This window comes from Antennarius striatus, chromosome 22 (assembly GCF_040054535.1).
Source record: "Antennarius striatus isolate MH-2024 chromosome 22, ASM4005453v1, whole genome shotgun sequence".
Classification (NCBI taxonomy): Eukaryota; Metazoa; Chordata; class Actinopteri; order Lophiiformes; family Antennariidae; genus Antennarius; species Antennarius striatus.
Genome location: NC_090797.1, coordinates 5479505 through 5502746, shown reverse-complemented (window position 1 = coordinate 5502746; position 23242 = coordinate 5479505). Strand labels below are relative to the sequence as shown.

General features: G+C 40.5%; 1 protein-coding gene across 1 annotated transcript in view; it reads left to right on the top strand.

Annotated features, from left to right (window-relative positions):
- Positions 1-1845: 1845 nt before the first annotated feature.
- LOC137589410 (protein O-mannosyl-transferase TMTC2-like) overlaps positions 1846-23242 on the top strand; it is a 48905-nt gene continuing 27508 nt past the window's right edge. Inside the window, exon 1 of the mRNA XM_068307159.1 lies at positions 1846-2313. Coding sequence (XP_068163260.1) covers positions 2231-2313 — 83 coding nt within the window. The 5' untranslated portion in view covers positions 1846-2230. The remainder of the gene's footprint in view (positions 2314-23242) is intronic.

Genomic DNA, 23242 nt, shown 5'->3' with positions numbered 1-23242 from the left:
TATAATCATTGCGCTCCACTGCAGTGAGAACGCAGCAGGTAATCCGTTGAAGGACTGAACATTGTTATATCCCATTATGAGTTTGTTTTGCCTTGGACCTGCTTGACCTCTCTCTTTTGCTTAACTAATCTCTAAATCACTTGAGACGACCACGAGACAGAACAGCCCTTATCCCCTGAGGGCACATCGGGCATCTTGTGGGCTGTGTTCTCCAGTACATACAGCAGGGTTTGTTTGGATATACGAAAGCAGCAATCCAAACACATTTTTGACTTTGGACATTGATGAATGATAAGGAAAAGGAATTTGTCTCAGGTATAAAAACTCCGTCCAGTACCCTTCATGAGGTCAAGGTGAAGTCTTGTTGAGCAACAGGGTCGCCGATGCCACTTTTATAAATGACTCTTTCTCCCTACCCTGTGCTCTCTCTCATCAGCTGACACATTATACTGTGCATCCTTCTCCAACCATCTGTTTTTCTTTCTCTGCTGCTCTGCTCTGGATTTCTTTGCTTGGAGCTCCTACTGACAAACAGGCGTTAGTCCAGCTGGTAGTCAGCAGGACTGGGCTGCGCATTCCAGACCGACGCCCATACTCACCACAGGGTGAGGTGCAGCAGTTCATCAATCACGCCTACTCTCCCAGTTTAGCCTCTCCGCCGAGATGGTGGGGGCTAGGTGTGTAGCAAATCCATCATTATATTCAATTTGTGGCTGGATGAGATGATACCAATAACAGCAGATGGCTCGGCATTAACCGGCATGTAGGGGTTTACTCTAAACTTAGAGGTTACTATAAAGTTATTGCCACTCACAAGTTACTTTGACATTGCTGCAGTAAGTTACAGAACAACACCAGCTTTAATGTTGTTGTGGTTTCTCTGTTCATTCTGATCTGTATGAGTAAGGTAAGTTGAAGCTGATGGGGTGGCAACAGAATTGATAGTCCCTAACACCTACATCAGCATCCTGGCACAGCTAAAGTTCATCGTGTCATTTCTATTTTGTATTTCAGTAGGATTATGATCAGTTATGAAAACAATAAGTCTTTCTAACATTAGTATAAAGTTATCTCTGTCATATGTTAAGTGTTGACCTCTGAGGCTAATTATTAGTTTTATAATAATGGGAAGCAGTTTAAGCTATTTGGATCATGGATATAATGTTTTTTTTATTCTATGCAATAGTTGCCGTTTGCTAAATAGCGATGCTGAAAGTGTTATTGGTTTTATATGATTTAATGTATAATTTACAACTAAATCAATCACATGTTTAAAATGTTAGTAGATGAATCTATTTTTAAAAGTGTGCTTTCAGTTGCAGTGAACAGTGTGCTCATCTAATTAGTGAACATCATTTCAGTGTAATTGTCACCCATGCATTAGTCGCAAGTGAGAGGATGTTAGGTAACACTGACATGGTTTAACGTGTTAAATTAACTTAATTTTAACAATTTCACAGTTGCTCCAACGTAGACATGCATGAGTGTTAATTTTATCATCTCAAATGTAGTCATTGAAACCACCAATTTACTGTGAAATGACAGCATGTTGCTCCAAAATCTTTGAACACAGGCGGATTAATTTCAGAAAGATGAAGACCCTAGATAGATTTATTTAAGCCGGAAACATTTACAAAAAACTCGTCTATAGACCTTTTTTTGTTGCTTTTATACTATTTCTAAAGCAATCTCTTTAATTTTTCAAAATCTGTTCAGACACTGTAGTTCATTCATTTACTGAAAAACTTTTTGAACAGATGAAATTTCATCTGAAAAACTTTAGACTTCGACGCAATTTATTCTCACGATTTATTCTAACAACACATTAAAACACATTGCCACCACCTTCCAGCGATTACCTCCACTGCAGAGCCACTGCGCATGCGCAGCCTCCGTCAAAACCACATGCGTCTCCCCGCTCCGTTCTCTCCGGTACCAAGGCGGAGAGAGATGCGCTCATTGTGGACATCGCGGCACAGAAATGCGCACAGCTCGCACACCCGGTGATGGCTTCACCCCCACACCACCCGCTGACTCGTGTCTCCACATGATGGGATAGAAGGAACATGGAAAACTTTGACAGACTTTGCGCATCATGGGAAATGCCCTGCGTCGTCGGGAGAGCCGTTCTGCGACCGAGCGGCTGAATTGAGACCACAATAACAGAGAACCGGACCTGGTTTTTCAGTCATTTCTATCTCAGCTCCTTCGCCCACTTTGGCTTTGAGAGATGATCACGGAGCTGGTGTGCACCGCCGTCGCTGTGGGTCTTTATCTGAACACGCTGGACGCAGATTTCTGCTACGATGACAGGTAGGCTCGGTTCACCCGAACGGAACGCAGCAGCAACCGCTGTCAGCAACATGACCATCCGTCCCTCCACTTGTCATCTCCTCTCGTTACCTCCGCACGGAAATGAGAGCGGGGGGGGGATGCCTGACTGTTTGTGCTTTTTTTTGTCCGGTGCCTATAATAAATCACCGCTAATTGTAGTCAACAGCGCAGAGGAAGGGGAAGTAGGGAAACTTGCTCAGTGGCATTTTACTGACACCAAAACACGTGTTGTGATGTTGTTTTACATGAAATGAGCATTTGATGCTCATTTAAATGCGCAATTTCCCATCATGTGCGCGTAGTATAAAAAAAAAAGTGCCAAACGATAGTTGTTTTTTTTTAATGTGTTTTCATACCATTAACAAAGAAAGCGCACATCCACAGTAAAAGGCGTGAAGTTGAACGCGTTGCGCGTCAGCCCGGGTCCTCGTCACACGCTGCGAGCACCAAGTGGATCAGATGTTTCACGCGTTGATGCCTGCTGCCACTGTGCCCCCACCCGGGGGGAGTTAAAGCTAATTTAAACAGGGAGGTAGTTTCATTTTGCCAACAGCTGAACAAACATGTCGAGGTTTTCATGAAGCACAATGGGGCGGGGGGGGGGGGTGTCTGACCTGTGCTGCGCTGAGGGACAGTTTAAAGCCTAGAGGTGAAGGACAAGGTGGAAAAAGGTGATTTTAATTTTAAGTTTTCACTTAGAAGTGAGTAAAATATCTGCTACTGTTGATTTAAGCAAAAATCTGACTATACTAAAACAAGCTGTTATTTTAATCATGCTTTATCTACATCATAATTTTTCTCACTAATCATTTGGTTAATTCGTGTGCTAAATATCATGAACAGTAAAAAAAAAGAAAGCAAAAAGAAAAAGCTAATACATCTGCCAACACCACTGAAACCCCGAACAATCAGAAAATAGTTTCCTGGCAATTTCTAAAGGAAATCCTAAAACAATCCTCACATTGAAGCAGAGACTATCAGAAGATCATGAATTGTTACGGTTATAACACACTTTTGTATTTGTTGCCATGATTGTGTCAGATTACTGGTATTAGTGCCGCCTCATTCTAGATTATGTTTCCTAATTCCACCACCCTGGGAACCTGAAATTATTATTTTTTTACCCATGGTTTATGAAGGATGCATTTTAGTCGAGACATAACTTCCTAACCTGCAGATCATCCACATGTTGGGGCAGTGCTGTGCCTTTATCCCTCACCCCCCCCATAGCTGATATGAATTGCGCCCTCCCTTCAGAGTTTTTACACCTTCTGGTGGAGGTAAAATTGTCCGTTTCTGTTGTATTTACCTTCTTAATCTATCTTTATATAATTGTTGTTGAAAATTTTCAAGCATTCATTTCAACATTAAAATATTTCTCCTACTCTTTCTGTCTCTCTCTTTGTCTTGCCGAATGGCATATTGTAAAACATATACACAAAACAAAAGAGTATAAATTAGTTTTACTTGTGTTTTCTGTAACAATATCACCAATTTGTGTAAATGTTCGCTGGTTTTCCCCGCAGCTGGTCCAACGTTTAAAAGAAGCCTTGCTGAACAGGTTGTTCTTCCTTTTCTCTGCATACTTAGTTTTGGCTCCTGTACAGGTTCTGTCAAATTTGATATTAATTAGTCTTCCATTATCAACTATTAAATCTTCGAATGAAAACTACTGATATGAAAGGTATGCGGTAGATTTCTCCGCATGGGAATAAAAACTATTAACAGGCAGTGAACAGGATGCCTCCCTCATTCGTGCTCGCCTCAGTCGGTCGCTGCCGTCTGGTATGCATCTCCAGACGCCCCTGAAAGGTCAAAGATCCCCCCTACTTTACTTTTCAGCGCCATCGGTGACCCCTCTGTGTGTGTGAGGTGAAGGAGAAGGTAGTGAAGAAACATAGAGAGGTGGCAGGACTGAGCTATGTACGCCGTGTCCAGTTCCATCACACCTCTCCATGCATCCTTGTAAAAAGCGGCGTGCAGCCGGTCACCCATCTGTACATGTGACCGTGACATCGCTAAGGTTGTCAACAAAAGCCCTCTGGTGACATATTACCTGCGGTGCTGCCTCTCCAGCTTCAGCCTACACTTACACTCCATTCCCTCAGTGAGAGTTAAGTATCTGCCATTGCTGCGTATCTATCAAAGTCACCATGGTAATTTGCACTCTGGGGGGACACATGCTGGCGTTTTGGTTCAGTGCCGTCTGAAGGAGGAGGTTGAATACCAATCAGCAGCCTGACCTCCCTTGGTCATTCATCAAACAGCGTCATCTCAAGGGGTCAAGAGTCGTGTGCTCCCTGTCTATTCCCTCAGGGATTCCAAGAGAATTATGAGCAAAAGGTTAAGGCAAGACAAAGATTGAAGTGGAGGGGTGTTGAGCGGATTAATCTGGTCCGGAGATGTTTTTTAAAAAAGAAAGATAGTTGGGGTGTAGACAAATTAGTTATTGCTCCTTTGTGATGCCCTGTAAACTGAGACAATCTGGTCTGACCTTTTTAGTTGTATCACAAAAGTGTCTGCTGCGGTTCTTTACTTGAAAGGTGAGATGGCAAAGCAGATAACTCTTCAAATTGCGGGGATGCTGCTGCTGGTCTCTGCTTTTTCAATCATGTCAATCATGTTTTTCCTTGGCATTGCTCAAGGGGGCCAGCCAAACTCTCTCTGGGCCTTTGGTAATCCCAATGAAAAGCCTGTGCTTGTGAAATAACATAGTTTTACGGGAGCGGACAGAGGACTTGAGCCAGGCTATTTTTGATTTAGAAATAAGATGTGATGCAGTGGTTTACAGGCGGGCTTTTCTCTGGTGGAGCCAAATGCCTTATTGGTACTGATAAGTTTGTTTGCTTGAGAGTTTGGACCATAGATTAGAAAATACATTCACCACCTCCAAGCTCTTCGGTCTGAAGCTGCTCGTGCTGCAGACATTTTAATGATATTGGTTTGAAGAATAAGGACATTCTTCTGCACTAAGAGTGGAGCAAAGATGAGACAAAGGAAATGAAATGCATTTTAAGTGGTTTTCAGCATTCAGAGTCATGTATCTCCAAACATCTGTGACCTCAATCATGTCATAGTCCTCTGCCCAATGCAGAAATGCATTATGGTCCCTTTGGGATTAGAGTGCAAACATCTTCCTTCTTTGTTTCAGAAGATCTTAAGAATCACATGTCTGTGTGCAGGGAGGTTTTTAGGTATTTGGTAAAGTTTAGATTTCCCCCGATGGCTAATTTTTTTGTTTTATTTTTTATTAGAGATATCCTCATCGTTAGTACTTTTAAGAGCTCATTCCAAACAAGGGTTTAAACAATTTAATATGCAACTCGAATAACATAGGGGACACAGTGTAGTGACTCTAGAAAAGACAGATGATCACAATATGTTTACTGCAATCAGTTATATTTCCAGCTCAGATCCTGAGGTTGTAGAATAAGTGCATCAGTATGGGATTGCCTTTAGGAAGTGCCATTCGGTTCATAGTGTAGTTCTTAAACTGCTCATAAACCACCTTTGTGTGTATTAATTCTGAGCCCGCTGTTTAACATATACATGGATTACCTATAAATCTGAGTCTTATCTTTAAAACAAAAACACAGAACTTTCGCTTTTTGTCCTTCACGGCCGTTCCATCTATAAATCTGTAAGTAATAAAGGCTTAGTTTATGAGAAGCACTGCTTCGTCAGGCATGTTCATGTGCTTGTATCGTCTGAGATAGGAGTAGCTGCGATTTGGGTCCGTTTTATTCAGGAGGTCAGCTTTCGTTGTTGGTTTTTCTGATGAGCAGATCGTTTGTCCGACCTGGGTACAGTGGTGAAGTAATGGAACCAGCTGGATTCCTCCTAAGTTTCCCTCAGGATAGCTGCAGCTCATGACTTTCATCTGGTAAAACCAATGTTTGGAGGTCTTGGGTCTGAAAACATCTAAACCTATTGGCCCATCTAAATGGCCAAAAGGCCTCACTTTTGTGATTGACTCAAAATACAGATAAAAACATGTTTCATAAAAGGATTTATTCCTTAGATTGAATTCTTCGGAAAAGGCATCATTCTAAATCATTAAAGCTGCTGTCATCAATTAATCATCAGAAAAATCTGATGTGTCACAAGAGTCATTTGAAAAATACATATTATATTTGTCTCGGCTAGATTAGGTGAAATGTTTATAATAAGCTGATGTCTTACACAGCATCAAAATGTCAGCCCTTTCCAGTGACTAAAAGTAGATGACAATAAAGTTTTTCTCTATGACCTCCTCCCTTATGACTGACTACATAGCAGTCAGTTGCACAATGTAAAAGTGGTGACTATGATGTCACAAGATGGTAAGATGCTAACTCAAATCTCCATTAAAATCCAGTTAAAATCTAATGGCAATATTGACAATACTATGTGTTTAAAATTAAAAGTAAGAATGAATAAGAATGCAAAATAAAGATGACATTAATATTTTGGAGGTTTCTGTCAATCAACCCAAAAAGTCCTTTGCAAGGCTTCATAGAAGCTCTAAAAATGCACCATTCATGAACATGAAACTGCACGTTGTCCTTCAGAGTTGCACGTAAGCAAACAAATCAAGAGTGAGTATCCTTGAACAGGAAAACCTGACTAAGTGATCTGACTGAATGAGTAAAGACTTCTCATCCCGTTCCTTCTCAGCTGACATTGTGATAAATGATCTTTCCTCAGTTTGTCAGCAGAGTTTTGAAATATTGTCACGGCACGCCACTTGATTTTATTGGCGCTAACGAAAAAAACAACTCCGAACCGTCACACACAAGGTGGTGGGGATGTGTTAAGATCCTTGGGCTGTAAAAAAATGATCTGTTTAAAATCGGAGGCGGTGAAGTGCTGACTCAGATTCCATGTTTTGCAATGCGTGACATTTACCATCGCGTTAGCTCTGGTCTTGTTTAAAAAAGAATGGAATGCTTAATCGGCGTAACACCGGGGGTGCATTTAAAACATAGAATGTGCTCCATCACAGTGTGTTAGCCACTGCTCGTCATTGTTTTTTCATACCAAGGCTCACTGCGATCACTTTCAACCTACTGTAGTAAGTGCTGCCAGGAATATCTTCCTTCAGTGGAATAATTATCTGAAACATGTGTGGAGGCTGTTGAAGTTACAGTATGTGCTCGGAGCAGATAAATATTGGGCGAAGATGTAAGCTAATGAAACGAGTTAGCAGAATCTCTCTGAGTCATAATTAATAAAGCTGAGGTGAAAATTCCTTTTCTCTGTCAGGAGGACTACTCCCTGGGAGCACTTTAGAAATGAGCAAGACTGCCCAGAGACATGTAGAGAAATAAAGTGTGGTGAATAAAGTGAATGAAAAAAAGTGTGTATGAATGGTAATCTGAGACGGTTGTGAGGCAAGAGGCTTTTAACTAGCCTTGTGTGCATAAAGGATGATGTGTTTTTGAGGAGAAGCGGGTGAAACCTCTGGAAGAGTGTGGTTTGGTGATGAAAAAAAGATGCGAGCATCTCACAAACAGACTTTCCCAAGTATTGAGTCTCACTCGATTGATTGTTGCTGGGGATGTCTTGTTTTCCCGGTTTGTCCCCAGTGCAGGATTGGGACTTTCATAAAAACAATGGGAGGACAGGGACAAAGAGGTTTATTTTAATTACTTGCAGATCTTACTAACAAAAGCACTTAGTGGTCAGCTACACATGTTGAGGGTTTGAAGCTGCTTTAAAGCCACAAAGTCCTGAAGTCACTTTGTAGAATGGAGCGAGTTAGAATCTCATTGGAGATCCCAATGGTGTCTTTTATGTGAAGACATCCCAATGGATAACTTTAGGGAATGAATTGTTCAAGACTTGTGCTGTTTTACGTTGGGATTTGCTCCAGTGTCAACAAAGGGGCAAGAAAAACAGTCTTCTTGCAAAAAGAAGTGCTTCCAAAGTTTGCTTCAAATAATAAGAGGGTACGGAGATATGCACAAGGCAGATTGAATTTTTTTACAGAAGGTTTTGCATAATATACAAATTTTTCATCATGTGCAGTTTTAAAGTCTGCCCGCTGGAATTTCTGACTTAAGAAAATGCTGGACTGCCATAGTGTCTTCCCTGTTTCCATAAAGATTCAGATAAGAGTGAGTGCAATCATTTCACACGTATGATTTCTTTTGTGGCCATAGGTTTTATAACATCCAGGAGCTTAGACTATTTTGAAATGAAGTCAACTCGCTAAAGTCAAATGCAGTCACATCCGGCACACTTTGCAGCCCTCCAAAGGATAAAGATGGATTAGATTTCTTAGCTTACCTTCGTCAACCAATGAAGATTTAATCATTATTAAATATAACTGACACACTGATTAAGTCGGTCTGAAAATTCATTCTCAAAAAACTAAATTAAAGCCATCAGTTTGGGATTTGGATCACTGCTGTGTGATATTTTTAAGTGAAATAATTCTATATGCTGTAAATTTAAAAAAGTGTTGCAGGCTGCTAATATTAAAGTCATCCCCAATTGAGGCAAAAAAGTCATGTTCTAAAACATATCATGCACAACTTTACTTAATTCCTTTGTTCGGTATAATTAGCTTAATATCTAATTCTACTTTACCCAGTGGAAACACCACCCATTAGATATTAAGAAGAGATGGGTATGTTTATTTTTAGTTTGCACCTCTTTGTAACGTTCATTCCCAGATATCCATGATGCGGGTTGCCGCTACTAACCCTTGGCTGGCCTTTGTGCTTTGCAGGCTGCGTAGACCCACCCATCTGCCAAGATGTGACCGCCAAACCTCAATCCCACGACCCTTCCCGTATACACACCGTATGTGGGTCCCAAAACACTGGTATCCATGGACAACTGGACCTGAAAAAAATTGCTAGTGCCCTCCCTTTAGGATACAAATATCAGTGCAGTATATTTGTCATGTACACCAAGATTTAGAAGGATGAAAACCTCAAACCACTGATAAAGGGGTAAAGTAAATACTCTTGTTCATTGTGCTCTTCCCTAAGTGAGGCCTTTCCATGTTCACAACCATGGGGTTGAATTTCTTGCCCGTTGCACTTTGTAAGCAGTTCCTTTTTGTGGCGTTAAATTACGCTTAGAAGCTGGCGTCCACATTCTCTCTTAAAACCACAAGGTGGACTTACAACAACTTACAGCAGTTGGGGCGTAATAGAAAACCGAAAACCAACCCAGGGATCACAGGAATCTCAAGCGGTTACCCTTTCTACCTTTTGTAATCCATAGCATTGAGTATTGTCTTTCAGCGACCAAGGAGATTTTTTTTGTCCGGAGCTCAGAACAGCTGTCAGAAGAATCAAACAACATGCTCACATTTCACTACAGCTTGTATCGTTTGTGACTGTGAATACCTCTCTAAAGGGACGTCTGACACCAGTCACTCAGTTCCACATAAGTTAAAGGGTTCTGTTTGTACCTGTGAAGGACGTTGGTGTGTTTTTATTTTTTCGCACTGAAAATTGTCCGACATTAACTTGATTGAACAAATGCCACCAGATGAGGTAATTTCCCCCCCAGTCAGGCTACTTATCTAAGTGGGTGATAATTGTTTTGCCTAAGATGTGATCAGTTTGTCTATTTTGCTCCAAAAATTAGCCTCTCTAAAATGCAAACAAGATCGATACCTCTCCCTTAATTAATTGTTTAATGCCTTCACTATTTGGAGCTACAGCAAGGAGAGCAATTATTAACCTTTTTCAGTTAAAAGCTTGGCTAGATTTATTTTTCATGTGGACTACCTAGAATCAAGAGGCAGGTTAAGTTTAAATCCACTTCCATTTTTGTGTGGCTTAAGCAAACCAAACTATTTACAACGTATTAAATTGCCGGGATAAAAGGCACTGGTTGGGGGGATTTTGTCACCATTTAGACTTCCTGTTTGCCCAAATTCATGATTGATTTCTTTAACCTTTCCAATGCTTACCTTACACAAAGACTTGCAAATCAAGATGTCTATGTAAGTCCTCAGCCTAGTGGATAATTTGAACTTTGGTATGCACATAAAGCAAACATTTAACATCTGCTTATAATTAGCAGCCCTAAAATTTTAGGCTACCTGCTGTTATCATCATCTGAAACATTTTCCCAAGCTTCATTAAGCTGAGTTGAGAGAAATATCGACTGAAGATAAAAGGAGAAATAAATGTTTTTGTAAAGCGAAACAAGCCGGTTGATTGACAAAAATCACTGTGCCATTCACTGAGGGATGAAACCCCCATTTATCTGAGCGTGACACTGTATAAGTGAGATGCGCCCCACAAATCATTAGGGATTAATTAGCTCGACACCCTTGGCACTGAACCTTAGCTGAGCCCTGCACAAACTCTTTCCATCTTCACGCATGGTTACGCCAGCGAACGCTTGTAAAATATACTAATATGAATGAGGCTGCCTGGGTCGGAACTGCAGAGAACGGAGTGTGTGGAGGGAAAAAAATCGGTTTGTGCTTCTCACCTCATAAAAACCTGAGAGGGAGAGATTGAGGGAGGTGGTGTGAGGGCTTGCGAGATTTAAGGTTCGAGAGAGATCAGATGACAAGCCTTTACTCAAGTGCACGCTCATAGTTTGGTATTAACATGTAGGGGGGAGTAAAGTGATTATTCTGGAAGCTTTGTCTCTACGTGTGGTGACAGTATTTATTGTCCTTCAGTTACCTTAAAGCACAACTTAAGAGACTTTCCGAAGAAATTAGCCTGAAATATATGAATGATTCCTCTGTTTTGTGAATTGTTTGCACATGTGTAAAATTTCTACTTCCCATATGGATTGAATCCTTTGTGATCTCCCCAAATTCTGCTCGCATTTCTTCTAAACATGCAGTTCGTTCATATTTCATTCCCGTCCTCATTATTTATTTTGCGGAAGGAGATAGCCTTTCTCTTTTTCCTGTTTCCCCCCTGATAAGCGCCTAAAATCAGAAAACTACGCTCGATAATACAGATAGAGGAAGCGTGCAGGTCTCCATGCAGCTGTGTGTGGTGGTTTATGACACAATGGATGGCTATTTGTAGAAAACAAAGTGAGGTGACCATTATAGATACGTGGAAATAGCATGAATTTGCATCTATGGTTAGAAAAATGTTAGTGTTCAAGAAAGACAAATCTGTATAGCTTGATGCTCGGTTATTTAGACTTGGAATTTCCTGTTTCACTGTACAGCCACAGATTTTCTGACCTGCCAAGAAGTGGATGAGGGCTATTGGAATTGGTTATGTCCATCTGTGGCTGTTTTCTAAAAAATTCTTCCAGATATGAAAAATTCCTGGTTTTTTATGTAGATAAGAAAGCTGTAAAACAGTTTTCACCATTTATATGGACCTTGAAAATGTATTATTTATTGTGTGTATTATGCCAAACTGAACGTGTTTTCTCAAAGAAAAATTAAATATTGGAGAATGAAAATCATTGGGTCTAAATAACGCCGTATTGCCCCTTTAAATGTTCAAAGATGCACATATGTACATATGCATCATGACCAGAACTACAAAAAATAGTCTTGGTGACAATGACCTAAACCCAACAGGAAGTCCACTTTTTTTTTCCATTGTCCAATCACTGCACTTCTTAAAATGTGACCCAATTCTTTAGATTCTCAAAACCATTGGGCTGAAAAATGATCAAACGTTTATATATATTCGTGAAAAGAAAATTTCACGTTTCGTCATGGGACAAGATGTTATTGGTGTAGTCTGCCTCAGATTTCACAAGAAGAGCTACTGTGCGAGTTGGAAACATGAATAAAGCCCTCTGTGGCCAATATTTTTTAATGACTATGTTTACTTTATTGCGGTGTGGTCTTCCTCTCATATGATAGAAATATTCTTAGACAGGACTTCTAAATGTCGCTTCGTAAGAAAATATAAGTAGGACTGACATTTGGTTTTGTGATACATCCCAACTGAAACATCAGTTTCGTTAAGTTTGGTTCCATAGGAAATTCATCTTTAAATGTTTACCACAGTAAAGACCACCATCCTTCAAGTTTCCTTTTTCCTCTTTAATTTTCTGTGCAAAGTCAGGAAGCATTTATACCAAGCATTGCCCACTCATCCATCTCACAATGAACATCTCGTTTCTGCAGTCAGTCTCGAGATGAGATCCGTAGCTTGTTTTCAAGGTATTCCAGAGTTTACCTAAAAAAAAAAAATCCATAATCCCAGGCAACCAATCCGTCTTTTTCATGTAAATTCCACCTTCCAAAAGCATTTTCTTGCTCTGGATTCCTACCTCTGCCCTGTATTCATGAAGCACAGACGTATTAGAGGCTACCATTGAGATTTCATCCCAAAAAAATAGAACACTCAATCATTTTCCCCCAAGGCTTACTCATTATCGCGATACCACATCCAGTCAATCCATTACTGAGGCGGCGTAAAGTGACAATTTAATCCACATACTGTAGTCTCACTGTTTTTTTCCCTGCCACGACTAGCAGAATCTACTCACTCATAGTGTTATCAGCAGCAGAAACATGCCATGTGACATCCCCATTGCAGTCAGGAAAGATGTTTGTCTGCAAAGTAAAATGAACTCATCCTGTTCGTCAAAGCCATGGAGATGCAGTCTATTTTTAGCTTAGCGCCTTTACGCATCAACTCCTTTTGTTCTGCAGCTGCAGAGAGGTTATAGGAAAAGTTTTTTTGAAAGATGAAGGCTCAACAAGAAGACCAAGGCCATGCTTGTGTCTTTTGCAATGAGTTTAAAGCCGCCAAATAACTTAGCTGAGATCAAACAGCTACCCTGGTTCTACTCAAGACAATAGAATATGCCAAATATCTCTTCCATGCTTTTTTAAATAACATGGTAATTTTTTTTTTTTTTAAATTTGTGCAAATGATGTACTAAAATGACAAAGACGGCGTGTTTTGTGCTTCCGTTTTTCCGTGGCTTAAAATGGTAGAATTTAATGAATGAATGAGTTTGTGGGTGAATTTTTATTACCCTCACTCAACCAGTTAATGCTAAGCTATGCTAACTGGCTGTCAAACTTTTCCTGTAAGCTTGTGTCAGTCGTTTCTTATCCAGGGAAATCAGGGGGAAGTGTTCAGTTACTCTCCGTCACTCCTTAATATTGCAGTGATGTATATGTATACACTGAAGAACAGAAAGAACAACTTGGCTGCAATCACTTGTAACCCAGTCTTCCATACAAATGTCATGATGTTGCCACATGACATCATGTCTGCTTGTCCCTCCGGTCCATCTCAGAGGGGAATATGGTTCTTTTAAGATGTTATACGATGCATTTTATGGTTTTATAATGGAGTTTCCTGTACTATTTTAAACAGTGCCATATACTTTGGAACCCCTGGTGATAGTTTGACAAACTTGAATTACATTAAATCTCCTATAGGGAAATACATCACATATAGTTTATTATTGCACTGAACTTTGGCGTAATTTAATAGCCATAGTTAATAATTAATCTTCGGACCACCAATTTGTATTTCCAGGGGGTTTGAAGTCCGAAAGAATGTTTGGCAAATTAAAGCGGCCCATTATAACCAACTTTTGCTTTGTGTTTATAGATAAGGGTTAAGTGGATGGGGTTTTGCACTTCAGCGATGACATTGGTCCTAATGTAAGAGTCAAGTCCAGGCAAATGGTTTTGTTGTACCAGCCGTGTTCAACAGATCACAGATCAGAATTTGTAAAGATCTGAGATAATTAGCACACATACTTGAAAAGAAGACAGATTTGGTTTGGGTTGGCCCCCGTGGCACCCCTCTATAGCCATCGTTTCTCTCCCGCTAATGCTGGAATGTGACAACTGGTCACGGCAGAAGAAAGGCTGGCCTATTCTGGATTGGATACAGTGCTGTATGGTCGCTTAGCACGGCATACTTGGCCATTACAAGTGCTGCATGCGAATCTGACCGGTGAAAGCCGTCAAGGCAGAGAGTAGTCAGAGTGTGACACGGTGGGGAGTTCTGTTTCCTGTACATACAACTCCCACTCACTCTACATACACCATTGAGACACAAATCCTCTACATTTTCATTTTTTTAATTTGTGATCGGATTACAAACCAATTCCGATGGAGCATTAAAGTGTTTTTGTTTAATCAGAGACAGAAGGCTTTTGAGCAGAAACAGAATGCTGCTTTGTTTCACCAGCTGCTCCCTTGGCAGTCCTGCAGTGCTCCGAATCTTACACTGGCTTCATGATTTGTCATCAGCAATTAAAGTTCTACTCATTATAATCTCAGCAGCAGACAAAAAAAAGATCCTGTTCCCTCAAAGGAATTCTGAAATTCTGTCCCCACCCAACAGCTCTGCAACGCAGACGATAGATTCCTTATGAAGTATTCAAAATGCTTGATTATTTGGTGCTGTTTTGTGGGAGAGCAAGTAATGGTTACACTATTGTTCAGTGCTCCTGAGTTCCAATAGTTTTCAATGTCTAGTAACACACTTGGAGAGAAAAACACTTTTTTTTTTTTTTACCTCAGCAAGGGACAAAAGACCTAGTTTAATCCTGCCAATGTCTGCAGGACTCTGGAGACAATAGTGTCAGGGATTTTTAGAGCAGTCTGTTCAAACCAGGTCCTCTTCATGAGTACATGGAAATTATTATTGCAAATTGTAGATCTGTGCTAAGTTCAAAAGTGAGCCGGCAACATTGGCAGTCGATTCTGAGCTGCGATCCCTCGTGACCTGTCAGCATTCCCTGAAGAGTCAAACCAGTGCCAGGCAACATTTTCATATCCATTTTAATTAATGTGTAGGAAGGATGTTTCTGCAGTTTTGTGTTCAGGTGTCTGGAGGTGCATGTTTTTGTCGGTCACTGTGCCAACAGGCGCAGCCTCTCTGGAAGTAGGCCAGTCGAATTGATTGTAGAAGCAGAGGCAAAGGATAAAGGGAAAAAGCAGCGTGGTGCTGGAAAAAAAAAAGAAGTATGATTACAAGCTAGCAGTGGAGAAGCTGTGACGCCACTGGAGCTGTAATGGTAACCATAGTAACCTCAGCAGAAAATTGGGACTGGAAACTGATGCTGCTCTTTAGTCACTTATTCCAAAGAGATATCAAATGAAGTAAGACATCATTTGTTGGACTTGATACAAGCACAACCCATAAAGAGAAAATCATAAACTACTACTGCGTCTCAAATCACTTCGTATTTAACACTTCTTAATTCACCGTTATCTATTCAGGCCCTGAATTATTAGTATGCTTGTTTTTTTTAGTAGTATAATGGATGGACCAGCTGATATTTTTTCCCTCTCATTTAAATTTGTAATCTTGAATGAACATTAATAGCTGCATTTATAATTTTTATTATAATCGATTAAAATTACCCAACAATAGCAAAATGTCCTCAAGAACCCACAACTATTTAGCCTAAATCCCAGTGTATTGCAGAGTGTGTAGCAACATCTGTCTGGCATCATAAATCACATCCCTGGCCTACAGAACCATTGTCTTCGCATTGTTTGCCGTCGCAGAGCAGCACTCGGTCCGTTTTTAATCAAGGACTGCATTTATCGCTGTGGATGCAGGCGACTCAGGGAGAGCACCAAAATTAACCAACCACAGTAATAAGTAACTCACTGTCATTGGCTGGTGAGACCCGATGCAGTGTTCGGACGACCTAATTGGCTCCTCATCAGTATCCTGGAGGTGTGTTGGTTTTTTTTTTTTGTTCTGGTTGACTGAAGGTGTTAAAGTTGGCTGCTGTCTTGCTGATAAGACCTGGATGTAAAGGAAAGCCAGGAATTTTGGAAAGCACATAAATCTCTCAGCATGCAGCGCCCCTGGACATTGGCTGTTTTACATGTGTTTCTCACTGTGAATGTTGTTTGGGCATGGCACCACACTGTAGGCACATGAGATTTATTGGGTAAGTTGTTTTTAAAATACCTATAAATCTCACATCAAGAGTTCCTTTTGTAACCTATAAGGGAGAAACAACACCGTATATAGGAAAGAAAGCCCCTGGTGGTCTTTAGGGGCGATCACGGTGGTGGGAAATTGTAATTTGACATTGAAGTGAACTGTAAACTCCCGAAACTTCAGTCTCATATGTTTTTCAGTTTGACTGGATTTATGCATTTAGTTTTTTAATGTCATGTTCATTATTCTGTATAAAATCACATTAGCATATTTTCTGAGGCATGAGTATTAAACCCCCTAAAATCCCAACCCGATTTTTCCCTTCATTGTGTCTGCAGTGTTCATACCCCAAAGGAGAGTTAAGCATTAGCTTTATTAGCCATTGATTTTTCCACAGTGGGCTTCTCCCAATGTGGTGGCAGAGGATTCATCACAGACTTTTACTGACACCATCACTCAGGAAGTGCTCTCTCCTTTTTTAGCTGAGGTAGCATCAGTGGTGTTGTTGTCAGATCGCCTCCATTTTGTACAAGAAGCTAATGGGAAACAATCAGTCAGTCACGGAGATGGAGATAAAGACTCAGCAATCAATCTGGTGAAAAATCAATCATGGAGTCGCACTTTCAGTGATTGTGTTCACGTTTCTTACCCACTACAGTGGCATAATGTTGGACAGTACTGACAATAGACCTGTTTCCATGCTTTCAGTTATCAAATCAAAATTAATTTCAGTTGATCAAACAAAATGATGATGATGCAACTATCATAGCACAGCTAGAAGCTTCTCCGGGCTGGATGATATTACTTGGCAAAAAACAAAAAATAAGTTGACCCTTAAAGATTTTCTATTAGCTTCCAGATTTTAGAACCAGAACCTATTGACTGATCCCACAGTAGTTTCGTACTCAGTGAGCAGACAGGAGATCAATATTTTCTGCGGAAGGGTTTCCCAAATCGGCTAACATATCCCAGAAGAACGTATGGTTTTTCTTTGCCTGTAAGGTTTGGCTCAGTCAGCAGCGGATGTAACATAAAACTACTTTGACATTTTAGACCTCAAACATTTGTAGAAAATTTTTTTGGCGACCTTTTCCTTCACCTGTTCAAAATGTGCAAAAAAATGGTACCGCAAAAATTGAAATGTGCCAAAATTGTATTTATTCAAAGTTCAAACATATTAGTCAGCAATAATTCCAAAGTCAAAATGCAGACATGCGTCTCCATTTCAGCTGGTTTGGCTTAAGATGACAGATTCACTGCCTCTCGGCCAGATGCAAACATTTGCATATGGAACATATGAATAGGCATCGATTGTGTTTATTAATCTACATTATCAAGTCTTTGTCTTTTGAAGTTCGCATCTATACTATGCACAGTTAGTTGTCCCCGCCCCGTTTGGAGTCAGTGTTTCTACTAATCAGGAAGCCGGCTTCACAGGAGACATGAAAACAAACCCTTGGCCTGACAAAAGAGAGACTGCTAACTTCCTGGCGCTTTAGTTCAGATGGTTTCACCCTCTTTGAAGCTGCGAGCCCCGGAAGAAATCTGTTTCTCCTGATTGGCTGCTTGGACAGGCCGAGGACGTGGAGGACTCTTTATCTTAATCAGGTATGAGCTGACTTAATGAAGAAGCTAAAACAGCTGGACTTCAGTGACGGGGAGTAAATACTCACGAGTGTGTTCTTTTGATTACACCAATTATATCTGTGAATACTTGTACTGAGGCCAACCATTGATGAATGTGGACCATAATTATTGTCGGTCCTTAATCATGGTTACAAATGGAATTGTTTATTCCCCTTATGTACCATAGCTCTTTATCTGTATGTAAATGAGCATGTATGCCACTCTCCTGGAAAGCCTCACCAGATTGTCTGTCTCTGTTCTCTCTGGAGAGAACGCGGCATTTCTTTACCACCATACCTCTACCAATTAGCTTTTGCTAATCCAAGGGTGTATGAATCCTGACGCGCTGAGATGCTCACATATAGATGAGTGTTAGAGATGCGCACGGAGTTGTGCTGCTTGACAGGGGTTGTGGCAGAAAGGGGAACTGCAGTAGTCTGATATCACGGCGCACGGTCATCCGTATCTGCGAATCTTCGTAAGTCGGATGTTTGTGTCTTGAGGACTACCTGTACATGCACCTGTGGTGAATATATCACTGACCTCAACAAACCTTTTGTCAGAGTTGAGGTAAATGCATCGAATGAATAAAACATAGTCTCTCTTTGCAAGATGGAATCAATGTGAAATAGAGTGGTTTGTATAATTTGCTATGCTTTCAAACTAATCTCTGCTTAAAGAGTTCAAATAAATCATTTATCCAGCGTTTTCATTCCGCTGAACCTCCGGCTGGTTATCCTGCATCCCGGCAGGAGGTGCAGGAGGGGCTGGTTTTTAATCAATAAAAGATAACTCCAGTGATCCGTGCAGGACAGAAAAAAAACCCCCCAAAGGTTAGTGCCTTGAATAGAAAGTTAGAGTTTTGTCCTCTGAGCTTTAGGTTATTTTTTTCTGCAATTATTTAAATCTTAAAATCTCACCATTTTTCGTCATCGTTGGTGCCCAGCTATACTGAACACCATCCAGTTTCTCACTATTCACACATTTTACATGATGGAAAGACAAAATTACGTATGAGCTGGACATTCAATCTGCCAAATGAAAGTTTAAGTACACATCAGGAATGGGAAGAACCACTGGCAGAATGACATTTTAATGAATGCTATCTGGACATGTAACATATTTTCCTCTGCTTTCACGTTAATGCCGGTTTGGTGTGCGACAGAGTGTGGGAAAGCCGTGGTGCCACTTCTGGCTGGGGTATTGTTCTGCCACTGGTGTCGTTGACATATGAAGTATGAAAACACCCTCAATGCTCACTTCCTGACCTTTCTGCCAGGAAATATACAAACCCAACAGATTCAAAATGGGGATTATCAGAAAGATATATAATCTTATTGTGGATTTTATATATGAAAAGAAAATAGAAAAATTTAAATAAGGAGATTATTCTTAATAAAGGTTGGAAGAATTTTATTTAGGATATGGTTGTAGTGTCTTTCTCTCCCACAATTCCTCTTTCATCTTCGCCACCATCTGTGGTGTATGTGGCCACATACTGACAGGATTATAGCAGCTGATAATCAGCCAATGAATGAATCACTCGGGCCCAGGCAGCCAGTGTAATGGCTTTACACATGATCGTTCAACCTTGCATTGTGATGGATGGGCAGACACCTATGGGATAAATGGGAAAGAAAAAAAAAAAGAGACCAGAACATCATGGCGTGTTCAGCTGTCTCGTGGCGCGGTTTGATGCGCTTCTCTCTGGAGTGACCGCTGAGGTAAAATTTATTGGATTTTTATCCTCCAGCAGCTGCAGCGTGAGCTAGGAGCAGCCGTGAACGGTGCTTTCCTGCCAACTGTAACACCACATGAAATGAGGACACTTTCATATAGATAACATATGGTGTCATTCTACATGCATGAGTATGGAGCTTTGAACACATGCTATATGGCACAACCCTGGATCAGATTAGCAGTTGAACCCCGACCTTCTTGCATGTCACAGGAACTCTATGCACTCTATGATCTCTTTCTAATCCTGTTAGTATTGGATTAACACAGAAGTGATCCGGACCCCCAACACCCCACCACAATTACACATTGTCTCAGTCGTGAAGTCAATAATGAATGTCTCATATTCTAGTGAACATCGATTTGACTGTTTATATCAAATCAAGTAATTTAATTTACTGTCAGTAAATAGTCGGGTCCCTGAATGCATCATGTTTACAGATTAGCTGGGATAAACGGGATGAACAGAGGGATGGATGGATGGCTTTAAATAACTGATTTACAGCACATTCCTTACCATGATTCTAGACTCAAATATGCGTTGATAGAGCTACAAAACCAGAATTGAAAAATTAGCGAAGCTGAATGTGAAGTGTTGTGTCTAAAAATATAACACCATGAGCATGCAATGATGTTTGAAACAGAAAAGCAAATGTTCACACAAGTACAATTTCCTTAAATACTGTTTAAGTTCTCAGCTTTGATGTAGTTGAGTGATACTAACTTTTTGTTACTAATTTCTAGAAACTGGTATTCTTATAATTAATTTAATTTATTGGTAACTAGACAATTGATACATTCTGGTAATCAGATCTGATAATTAACCCGGAGGTTTTCCCAAACCTCTCATGTAATCAAACTGCATCAGTGAGTTTACTTCGGCCACTGTGTGAATATGTCACTATGCTGCAGCTCTACGCCAATGTGTAATTAGCTCTCAGATTACTCAATAAGAAGAAATTCTATAGATCCTGGCTGGAGAAGGTTAACTGAACACACACTCGGACCAAAGTAGACCGGTTCAGATGAGATATAATTGAATACAGAAAAGATAAAGGACTGGAAATTAAGAAAATACAAGTTACAAGAGTGTATGGATTTGATAATATTAAATCTTAATAGACTGTAGATATTAAAATAGAGTGGATGAAGATTTGCAAGCATGTGGGTGGACAGAAAGACATAGTTAATAAAAGAAATTGAACAAATAAAGCAGTAAAATCTGTATAATAAAATCTGCTCTCAAGATGACTGAGGAATCCATCCCATTACAACCAGCAGGAATCGTGAGGATGTACTCTGCTGCAAAGGGTTCTACTTCAGTCCTTATTATGCTAAATGACGGTAGTTTATCCTGCGGATGTTTATTAGTGGAATGAAGATGGCTGGCCGGTACACATGATGGAGACAGACAGGCTGGATGGGAGCCCAAATATTTAAAAGAAACTCAACTATGTTGTTTTGCAACACGGTTAATGTTGTTCTTTTAATAGAGGATGTGAAAACATTTAAACCGAAGGTAGATTTACTCGCTCAGACCACAGTGGGAGTGGGATAATGATGATTGCGCTGTTTGCACAAACTTGTCTAAAATCTGTAAACTGAACTTTTGGAGGATGCAGTTAAACTTTTTTGTTTTTTTTTCTCCACAGGTTGTGGTTCCTAACTGAGGAATCAAGCCTCGAGCTAGTAATAGAAAACGTAGCTGTAGCACAGGGTAGATAATTGTATGCAATTTGTGAAGAAGCAAGAGGGCTTATTAAAACAGTGCAATGGTGTTTTGCACTGGTGTCTTCAGAGAGACAGATTTGCATTCATTATGTGGTCGCGTTTTGCTGGTACCGTGTTTTGAATAGATACTCTAACATTAATATTATATTAATATTGATTAGTATCAATGGGTTAGAATCACTCATGTCAACATGTGCAAATGGAGCCGCTCGTATGCATGTGGTTGTATAATACAAAACATACAGCGTTTAGGACCATCAGTAGAGATACGGAGTAACCAATTTAGGATCGATCTCCATAGGTGCACGTTTTTTTTTAACGGTGTTGTACAATCGCTCTGATTTACAGACGCTGGTCGTAATTGCCAATTGCTGTAAAGAACAAGCTAGCAAAAAATTAATCCAAATAAAGCACAATTTAAATAATTGGAAAAAAAAATGCTATGTAGGTGTGCTGGGACACATGCTGTGAGCTTTGAAACATTGAATATTAAATTCATAAGGGTGGCTTTAATATTAAATAATCTCCATAAGGAAACTTAAAACAGAATAAAAGAGGGTGTACCCACAGTATGCAGGTGACAAGATGAAAATACCCAACCTGAGTATCCCGTCAGATGACTGGCCAACAGCTCTTAATTGCTGACGTGCAGTAAAAGCTCTACAGTGTTGAAATATCTGTAGGTACTTGGTGTTATTTTTGCAGTGCTTCCAGTTCCCCCTTGAATTAAAAAGTCATTAAAAATAACCTGGGTGTGACTCTTTCTCATTTTCCACTTCAGCTCCTGTGTGACTGACGTGAGTAGCAGCTTTTACTTGGTTTCACCTCATCAGGGATCTGCCAATGTGTATTTTTTGTTGTGCGTTCGATGTGTTTTTGCCGACCGTGTCCAAAAAAAAAAAAAAAAAAAAGCCGAGCGTACATCTGTATGCGGCCTCGGCGCGCTAGAAGGCAAATCCCTGTTGGTGAGATCACTGCTTGTGGAGGCGGTGGAGTGCAGCATTTGCATATAGAAAAGACACATAGCATTTTCTCTTCAATAAAACCAGTGGACAGGTGAAAGAAGACCTCACCCAATTACACACGCATACAAAAAAAAAAAAAAAAAAATTCTTGCCCCAAACCCTAATGTCTCTTTTCAACCCTTAATGGAAATCCCTCTGAATTTACCTCCCCCCACACAAAAAGAAGAAAATTGAAAAGACCAAACCCGTCCTGTACTTTGAGGATTGTGAATAGAGTGCCCCACAGCATGCCTGCCTGCCCCACATACGGTGGCTGAATACAAAAGACCCCCTTCTGTAAGAGCAATCACTCCGGGAGACCACTCTATCTGTGCTGCCGCGGCGACAGGTCTCAATGAAGCCATCAGCGCACACTCTCACACATGTGCACACACTCACAAACACAAAGACGGACATCTTTGCACCTACCTATTTATTCCGTTAGCCCTTATAGGCGCGCACACACACACACACACACACACACACACACACACCACACTAGCGCTTTCAACCCAATCCAGAACCCTCATGGCTAATGCATTCTTTTCATCCTCCAGTGGCGGGCAGGAGAAGGGAGGGAGATGAGCGGTTGGCGCTGATTTGAATATTTAAATTATTTATCACCACAGAGTATTGAGATCCAACAGCCAAGGCCAAGGGACACGAAGGAGCAGGGTGAGGGCGAATCCAGCCATGTTCGGATTGTGATGGCGTGCCTTTTTATTGGCTGAGGAGGGGAAAACAATAGAAAGCATGCAGATTTTAGTGGGCGTGCTATTTGCTTTGTCTCGGCTATGCTGGTGTGCTTCCATGAGACGCTGTAGAATTGACATTAATGGAACATGAATCATCAGTATATTATGAATGTTTATAATCATGACATTTCAATATAAGTTTATAGCACTCTAATCTGGGACTGTAAAACATTCAATAAATAATATCTCGCTGTGGACAAACGGCGGGAAAAGAAGTGAACTGAGTGATTTA